At 42.3% G+C, this 10,012-nt stretch overlaps 1 protein-coding gene across 4 annotated transcripts in view; it reads right to left on the bottom strand.

The window, feature by feature from the left end:
- bcar1 (BCAR1 scaffold protein, Cas family member) overlaps positions 1 to 3,305 on the bottom strand; it is a 191,361-nt gene extending 188,056 nt beyond the window's left edge. For 3 of the 4 annotated variants that reach the window (XM_047380874.1, XM_047380860.1, XM_047380846.1), the window contains exon 1: positions 2,720 to 3,303. In XM_047380874.1, coding sequence (XP_047236830.1) covers positions 2,720 to 2,731 — 12 coding nt within the window. In that variant the 5' untranslated portion in view covers positions 2,732 to 3,303. Of the gene's footprint in view, positions 1 to 2,719 lie in introns of all 4 variants that reach the window. The other variant, XM_047380820.1, reaches the window with a different exon arrangement.
- Between the last annotated feature and the right edge of the window lie 6,707 nt (positions 3,306 to 10,012).

Raw genomic sequence — 10,012 nt, forward strand, 5'->3', positions numbered from 1 at the left:
GATGATAAATCTGCTATTTCAGTGTGGATCACTTCTCTCTGAAGAAGAGAGAAATGATCCACAAGGATACAAAACTGCACTGATATTCTAGTGATCAAATGCCTTTATTTTTTGGGTTTTTTTCTTCTCCTTTTCTAGTGGACCGTGGATAAACCTGTTCATTATCGCCCCCTAATTGGCTGAAGTAAAAACTAAATCTCTGATTGGAATGTGGTTTTCAGCTGAACTGAAAACAGTACAAAGGGGGGCAGGTGCGTGTCAGAAAAGACCAATGCCTTGATCGGGACCCTGATCTGACCCCAAGTATCACATTAAGGTTCCAGTCAAGGCATGCCTAATTGATCTTATAATTTTGTAAGTACTGTATATAATGTGTATGTGCTTTTTGTAAATGGCCACCAGGCTGAGTTGTGATGAACAGGAGGTTGTAGGTATAGGGGTGTGGTTACTGTCAGTTTCATTGCTTAAATGCAACAGCTGCATACAAACATGGCTATCCAAAGAAGTGAAATGTTGGAGGAAGATTGTTTTGCTCCATTTGGAACTGAAAAAGTTTCCCTCTGCTGTCAGACGCAAAATACTCCTGTCAGCACGTGGAACAGTAAGCTGTAGATCAGAACAATGTAACAGTAATCAGGACTTTTCATCCCAAAAGCCATAGGTCACATGTCAATTTTTTCCCTGAGACTGGTTATAATGTCATGTGTTCAGATGCGTGTGTTTGCCATGAACTGATCCAACTAGACCAGGTCTCCATATAACCTATGTAAACATTGGCTAATGGCTGATGCCACTTTTGCCCTCCCCTGGCACTCTCAAAACACTGGTGAAGTCTTTCCTTACAGAATTTTAAATTTCACAACATAATCTCACAAGGACACAAAAATATCTGCACAGTCAACAAAGAGGAGGTTCTAATGTAATGTACCACACACTCAGCCCAGGCACGTTTTACAACTTACTTGCACAAATCATAGAACATGTCTGCTGATGATGACAGGGTATTAAAAACTCAAAATAACCAGATGAAACAAAATCATAAATTGGTCTGGATCCCAGAAATGTTTCAACACAGGCAAAATAATACATTTAAAATATCTGATGAGTGACCAATTTCAGGTTATTCTGTCAGTGTGCAATACTTGAACGCCAGAGTATTCAGTTGTTGTTACACTAAGAACACGTAACAGGAGCTACCTCCTAACATCTGATCCCTGGACAGAGAAATGAAGGTAAGGTTCTGGTTATTGTTTTAGAAAAATATAGTATCAGAATTATTTTTCTGATGAAGAAATTAAAAATTACATGTGTCTGTGTGTTCATACAGTATATGAAAACATATTTATGACTGCACATGCATGAGTGCTATTTTGTGGGTAGAAAAGGATGGTGGGGCTTGTAGGAACATAGTTTGGAAAGCACACATCCAATGACCTTTCACTGCTGGAACCTTAGATTTTATGATTATATGCACAAAATATCCAGTTTTGTTTTCTTTAAGGAAAAAGTTACTTTATATACTAGTAATGCAATACTGTAACCACATTCTGATTTAAAATTGTATAAAAGATGTCTATTTTACTCTTTTTTTGTTCTTGTTTAAAAACTCAACAGCAGTTTCAGACTCTGAGTGTCTGATTTCCACTACAGCTTACAAAAAGACACTAACAGGCTGCTTCTGGTCTAGAGGTTCCATGATGCCCTTCGAAATACACGAAACACTTGTTTTGGCTGTGGCCCAGAGCCACATTAGAAACATTTTTTTTTAAAAGAGTTCAAACCTAAAACAACCGTGCATCTTTTTAAAACGGTGGTACTGTTCATAGGTTATAAGCAGGCAGTATCTTACCTACAGTAGAAAACTGCTTAAAAACTTCAGCCAGAACTGACAGAGAGGTTTGGACTGTCTAATTAAGCTGCAGGTTTGTTTGAGGCCAAAATCTAAACTGAATAAGAATTGTTTTTTAAAGCCTATATTGTCCCACAACCATTTTAAAATAATTTATACTCAGAGACCATCAGCATCTACAACAGCTCTTTGAAGAATCCTGTATGAGCTACAACATTTAATTTGCCTTTGAGATTAATAAAGTATTTTTGAATTTGAATTGAACAAAGCAGTGCATAGAGTGAGCATTCCTCATGCATTAAAAGAAAACACTTTTCCATGGAACAAGGCGTGAAATTCAACCTGACAGACAAGCACACACACGCACACACAGACACACACAAAGCCAACTGTTCCAACTCCAATTGTGAAGCAGATCTTGCAGAATGTGATTAGGAGTAACACTACAGGCTCGAGCGACATCAGCAGATCTGAGGGAGGCTCCAGAGACAGGGAACACACTGGAACACCAGAAATATCCTGCACAGCTTCCAGCAGACTCGGTGAAAATGGCCTTTAATAACCAACAGAGCTGTGCAGCAGCTAGCTGCTGAGCCTGACTGTTAGCCTTGTTAGCCTGGCAGTGGGATGCACTACAAACAGTGCCTCTGCTTTACAGCCAACAAACATTTTCTTTGGAGTTTTCTCTTTTAATATTAGCACTGCTCGGAGCGGCCGCTGTAATACAGTGAACCTGATTGTATGCTGGACTGGGATGGAGCTGTCAGCTGGCTCCAGCCTTAAACATCTGCCTCTGTGCAATGCTGATGTGGAAAACTGAAGGTGGAATGCTCGCATGTATTTGGCGTGCCTCGGGGCTTATATACTTACAGGAACAGACATTTTGCTGCTTTCACTCTTTCCTTTAAAACGCCCTCTAGGTTGTTTTCCTCCACTGCTACTTTTATTTGACAAAAGAAGATGTTTGCAGCTCAGTCCTCCGTAGGTTCCATGGTAAGGTATCGAGGTAAGCAACCCCTCCTGCAGCAGAAAAAGGTTCGGATGTGCGTGAGTGTTGGAAATGTGCGCAGCCCAGGCTCAGATATGCTGCAGCACCAATGAGTCCGCCTGTCAGCAGAGCCCGTGCACTGTCTCTCATCCGTCCTGACTCCCTGCACCGCTCTGTTGTTTGTCTCGGAATTCTTCAGCTTCTCATGCAGTCGCCTCAAGAAAAAGCTGGAATATGACGCAGCTGGGATTGCTGAGATCAGACGTGCAGTGTTCCGTTTGAGAACCGAACGCGGCGCTGCGTGAGGCGCTATCTGCTCTGCTGCTGTCCGTACCTCCAGAGGGATGATCCAGTCCAGCTTTAAAGGGGCCGAGCGAGCAGCACCAGCAAAAGCAGAAAGAACGCAGAACTCCCTACTGGGACTAGTCTCTAAGCAATAAAAACACATTACCAGTTTAGAAATATTGGTTTTTGTTTCTTACAACTTTTGAACTCGATTTCATTATCAAGTTTAAATATTAGCCCAGTATGATACAATCTTGGCATTCTCAGTGTTATGTGGAATAATTGTCTACATATGAATATGGCCTTAGGAGGGTAGATTTGAGAATATTCTACTTCTCCCTAGCTGAGGTCTGCCTTCTCCTTTTCTCTACTTCACAGCTCGTCACCCTGCCCTTCTTCCTCCTAATTTTCCCAGTATTTTTGTCTCTGTCCTTGCACCTTCTTGATCGATTTGATTGATTCTGTTTAGGATGCCATTTTATTTAGAAAAAATAAATAGTTTAAAAGAATAAAACATCAGATGCTGTGAATAAATATCAATATCACAAATATAAACTTACACCCTCAACAATCCTAGAATGCTTTCGCTCTAGTGCTAAACAGCATGTGGTTGTCACAGTGGGGTTTTGGGGTGGACCGAAGCGCAGACAAGAGCTTGGAATTAGCATCTTAAATTAATCTTTATTTTATTTGAAGGATCAGAAACGTAACAAAATCACTGCAGGTACAACACATAACCAGAATCCAAAAACGTATGAAGCTGCGACACTGCAGGAACATGGCATGAACGAGGGCAGCAAGTGTGAGCGACGAGAGGAACCAGCAAAGGGCAATGAAACAAAACCAACTAATATACAGAGGGAGAACAAAGGCAGGTAATCAAAGGAACTAAGAACAGGTGAGACAGGGAGGCAGAGGGAGCAGGTGAACCTAATGAAACCAAAGCATGAGGAAAGGGACTAAAGGAAGAACAGTAAGCAGACCTAAATGAAATTATAAACAAAGATCAAAATAGGTCCACTGTGTTTTATCAAGGGCAGGGTCAATGCAGCTAGCTATCAGGAGATTTTGGAGCACTTCATGCTTCCATCTGCTGAAAAGCTTTATGGAGATGAAGATTTCATTTTTCAGTACGACCTTGCACCTGCTCACAGTGCCAAACCACTGGTAAATGGTTTACTGACCATGGTATCACTGTGCTCAATTGGCCTGCCAACTCTCCTGACCTGAACCCCATAGAGAATCTGTGGGATATTGTGAAGAGAACGTTGAGAGACTCAAGACCCAACACTCTGGATGAGCTAAAGGCCGCTATCGAAGCATCCTGGGCCTCCATAAGACCTCAGCAGTGCCACAAGCTGATTGCCTCCATGCCACGCCGCATTGAAGCAGTCATTTCTGCCAAAGGATTCCCGACCAAGTATTGAGTGCATAACTGTACATGATTATTTGAAGGTTGACGTTTTTTGTATTAAAAACACTTTTCTTTTATTGGTCGGATGAAATATGCTAATTTTGTGAGACAGGAATTTTGGGTTTTCATGAGCTGTATGCCAAAATCATCCATATTAAGACAATAAAAGACCTGAAATATTTCAGTTAGTGTGCAATGAATCTAAAATATATGAATGTTAAATTTTCATCATGACATTATGGAAAATAATGAACTTTATCACAATATGCTAATATTTTGAGAAAGACCTGTATATATATATATAACAAGCCCACACCAGACTCCCAACCCCACACCAAGACAGGATTAACTCACCATGCTCCCACAAACACAGAACATCACCGCCATTGCACCGTCAGGCCATGGAGAACCACCAACCAGCACAGCTTCAAAGACACTGCCCGGGAAATCCAAATGCAGGGAATTCAACATCCAAAAAGGGACATAACCCCCTACCACACGCGCTGCAGCCCCTCCGCGGCACACCCTGAACCATTATCTGTAGCTGATTAAAGATGTACCTTTATCAAAATGATCAATCAATGTCTTTCTTTGAAAAGTCAGCTCATGGTAAATTGTGCATAATTTGGATTTTCTAAATACCTGTCTTAAGTTTAAGGAAAGTTTGGAAAAGAAAAAATGAGGAATTCCAAAGAGTCCGATGCCCAAAGAAAGCCTTATCCTAAGTTTGGCAGAGAAGCAAACTATCCCTGTGATATCCCATAGCATTATGGGGTGACTAAACAAACACAGACTCATCTTCAGTTTTACGTTTTGACTAAGTATTTCTGAACATTAAAAATCTTAGGATCATAAAAATTATCCTATTTTTATTTTGTTATTGTTGACTATTGCTAGGTAGATAGTTCTTTTGAAAATTTCTTCTCAAAGGAAGAAGTGTGTTTTGACACAAAGTCATTGTCATGGATCTTGTTCAAGAAAATGTTGAGAAATCACATCAAAAACTTCAACAAAGGCTATCAAGAAAGAACAAATTACGCCTGTTGGAGACACGGTGTGGCGCAGAAACATCAGGAGTGAACAACAAAAAGGAGGAAAGCTGGACCCTTATTACTTAGGTCCTTTTACAGTTGTAAAAATACAGGACAAAAGTGTGGATCTCGTTGATCAAAAAGTACACTGGTACCATCTGAAGCTCCATGTGCAAGAAAAAGAACAGATACCTCACAAGCTATCAAGAGCTTCCCGTGCCTTCTGGTGCCGTACCACCTCCAGCTGCCGGCGCCGTACCATCTCCAGCTGCTTCACCATACCATCTCCAGCTGCAGATGCCGTACCACCTCCAGCTGCTTCACCATACCACCTCCAGCTGCTTCACCATACCACCTCCAGCTGCAGATGCTGTACCATCTCCAGCTGCTGGCGCCCTACCACCTCCAGCTGCTTCACCATACCACCTCCAGCTGCAGATATTGTGCCCCCTCCAGCTGCTGACGCTGTTCCACCTCTAGCTGCAGATGTTATGCCCCTTCCAGCTGCTGACGCTGTTCCAACTCTAGCTGCAGATGTTGTGCCCCCTCCAGCTGCTGGCGCCCTACCACCTCCAGCTGCTTCACCATACCACCTCCAGCTGCAGATATTGTGCCCCCTCCAGCTGCTGACGCTGTTCCACCTCTAGCTGCAGATGTTATGCCCCTTCCAGCTGCTGACGCTGTTCCAACTCTAGCTGCAGATGTTGTGCCCCCTCCAGCTGCTGATGCTGTAACATCTCCAGCTGCTGGCGCCATGCCACCTCCAGCTGCAGATATTGTGCCCCCTCCAGCTGCTGACGCTGTTCCACCTCTAGCTGCAGATGTTATGCCCCTTCCAGCTGCTGACGCTGTTCCAACTCTAGCTGCAGATGTTGTGTCCCCTCCAGCTGCTGATGCTGTAACATCTCCAGCTGCTGGCGCCATGCCACCTCCAGCTGCAGATATTGTGCCCCCTCCAGGTGCTGACGTCATACCACCTCCAGCTGCTGGCGCCATACCACGCCTGCTGCTGTGCAGAAAAACTACTTGCAGAGGCACCCCTGCAGTTTAGAAATGACAGGTCAGCTGTGTCTCAATTCAGAAAAAAGATTGCACTCACGCTGATGATGGAGACCGGTATTTTTGTAAAATTTTTTGCTTTCTAGTTTAAAGTAATGCAAGGACTAACACTTTGATGTAGTTTGTAATAATATAATTTATTGTGATATATCTCTAGGTGATCTTAGTGAGCTGTGCCACCATTGTGAGGAGAAAACGTCTACCGGAGAGAACCAGTAGAAACAACGGGAGAAACCGAATACTTGGAAAATTATGTTAAACTAGTGTAGACCACTTGTTTCACAAGTATATGTACTACTGACACACGAGACCGATTAATTACAGTCCACCTTTCCTCTACATACACTTATTGTGTAAATCTAACATTTGTTTTGTACCAGCTGACTATCCAAGTTTTTCTTATCCTTGAGTTAGTCATGCGACCTGTAATTGATAGGTATTTTGTCTTTACAATTCCTCAAATTGTCCATTGGCAATAAGCATAACAATGCAGAAAAGCTGCAAGGTATTGATACATGTCCATGTTAAAAACATTGTGGGTTGTGAGCCTTTCTTTATGTTATTGTTTTTGTTGTGTTGCAGAAAGAAAAGGAATAAATAAATGGCTTTGTTGTAATCAATAGCAAGCTAGAAGGACATTATACAGGTCCTTCTCAAAATATTAGCATATTGTGATAAAGTTAATTATTTTCCATAATGTCATGATGAAAATTTAACATTCATATATTTTAGATTCATTGCACACTAACTGAAATATTTCAGGTCTTTTATTGTCTTAATATGGATGATTTTGGCATACAGCTCATGAAAACCCAAAATTCCTATCTCACAAAATTAGCATATCATTAAAAGGGTCTCTAAACAAGCTATGAACCTAATCATCTGAATCAACGAGTTAACTCTAAACACCTGCAAAAGATTCCTGAGGCCTTTAAAACTCCCAGCCTGGTTCATCACTCAAAACCCCAATCATGGGTAAGACTGCCGACCTGACTGCTGTCCAGAAGGCCACTATTGACACCCTCAAGCAAGAGGGTAAGACACAGAAAGACATTTCTGAACGAATAGGCTGTTCCCAGAGTGCTGTATCAAGGCACCTCAGTGGGAAGTCTGTGGGAAGGAAAAAGTGTGGCAGAAAACGCTGCTCAACGAGAAGAGGTGACCGGACCCTGAGGAAGATTGTGGAGAAGGGCCGATTCCAGACCTTGGGGGACCTGCGGAAGCAGTGGACTGAGTCTGGAGTAGAAACATCCAGAGCCACCATGCACAGGCGTGTGCAGGAAATGGGCTACAGGTGCCGCATTCCCCAGGTCAAGCCACTTTTTAACCAGAAACAGCGGCAGAAGCGCCTGACCTGGGCTACAGAGAAGCAGCACTGGACTGTTGCTCAGTGGTCCAAAGTACTTTTTTCGGATGAAAGCAAATTCTGCATGTCATTCGGAAATCAAGGTGCCAGAGTCCGGAGGAAGACTGGGGAGAAGGAAATGCCAAAATGCCAGAAGTCCAGTGTCAAGTACCCACAGTCAGTGATGGTCTGGGGTGCCGTGTCAGCTGGTGGTGATGGTCCACTGTGTTTTATCAAGGGCAGGGTCAATGCAGCTAGCTATCAGGAGATTTTGGAGCACTTCATGTTTCCATCTGCTGAAAAGCTTTATGGAGATAAAGATTTCATTTTTCAGCACAAACTGGCACCTGCTCACAGTGCCAAAACCACTGGTAAATGGTTTACTGACCATGGTATCACTGTGCTCAATTGGCCTGCCAACTCTCCTGACCTGAACCCCATAGAGAATCTGTGGGATATTGTGAAGAGAACGTTGAGAGACTCAAGACCCAACACTCTGGATGAGCTAAAGGCCGCTATCGAAGCATCCTGGGCCTCCATAAGACCTCAGCAGTGCCACAGGCTGATTGCCTCCATGCCACGCCGCATTGAAGCAGTCATTTCTGCCAAAGGATTCCCGACCAAGTATTGAGTGCATAACTGTACATGATTATTTGAAGGTTGACGTTTTTTGTATTAAAAACACTTTTCTTTTATTGGTCGGATGAAATATGCTAATTTTGTGAGATAGGAATTTTGAGTTTTCATGAGCTGTATGCCAAAATCATCCGTATTAAGACAATAAAAGACCTGAAATATTTCAGTTAGTGTGCAATGAATCTAAAATATATGAATGTTAAATTTTCATCATGACATTATGGAAAATAATTAACTTTATCACAATATGCTAATATTTTGAGAAGGACCTGTACACATGTTGGTTTGGACTGACAAAAAGATAGAGGGGGACGTCGACGATGATCAAACTGTCTGTAACTTTGTAGACAGATACATCACAGCCCAGCTGCCTGACCCAGAAAAACAACCTGAACTGTACAAGAAAGTCACTGAACTCCAAAAACACAGTAAAAAACACACAAAGACATGCTTTAAGAGTGTGACCTCTGGTTGTAGATTTGGTTTTCCTAAACCGCCGGCCACAAAAACAATGATTGTCAGACATGATGAGACTTCAGACACTGAAGCTGCAAAAAGCAAACTCAGACCATTGATGAACCTGCTAAATGAGCCTGAAACTGCTTCCCTTACTATAGAGCAGATCCTGTCACGATGCAACTTGACAATGTATGAATATGAACGATGCCTCAAAGCCATAAACAAAAAAACTACCATCATTCTCAAACGTGGCCCAAAAGACTGTTGGATCAATAATTATAACCCACACCTGCTTAAAGCCTGGGATGCTAACATAGATGTGTCCTTCATACTGAATGCCTATTCATGTATTCAATATCTCACGAAATACATCACAAAGAAGGAAAGTGGCCTTTCTGACTACCTGAAGACAGTTATTGATAACTCTGACAAGAACACAGTCAACAAATGTGATGAAATGAGAGCTGTGATGCAGGCTTACTCAAAAAAGAGAGAAATCAGTGCCCAGGAATGTGTAACTCGAGTCTGTAGTCTAAAAATGAAACAATGTTCCCGCAGTGTTGTATTTGTACCAACCGATCAAAATCCTTTAAAAATCAGTCGACCTATGAGGGATCTTGAAACTGCAACAGATGACAGCTGGAATATTTGGATGACAAGTCTGAGTGATAAATACAAATGCAGACCTGAGACACCAGAGTATGAGGAAATGTCCCTGGCTGATTTTGCTGCTTTGTGCCGCTTTGTGAGTGGTCCAAGTCATAAAAAAGATGTTCTTCCTCTCCTAAATCAGCTTGAATTTGTACAAAGGCGAAAGAACAATAAACCCGCTATAATCAGATATTACCACTGTTCTGAGGAAAAGGATCCCGAGCAATACTGTGGACGATTGTTGAGACTTTACCTTCCACACAGATCAGAGCAGGAACTGAAACCACCAAGGTTC

This window comes from Girardinichthys multiradiatus, chromosome 2 (genome assembly GCF_021462225.1).
Source record: "Girardinichthys multiradiatus isolate DD_20200921_A chromosome 2, DD_fGirMul_XY1, whole genome shotgun sequence".
Lineage (NCBI taxonomy): Eukaryota > Metazoa > Chordata > Actinopteri > Cyprinodontiformes > Goodeidae > Girardinichthys > Girardinichthys multiradiatus.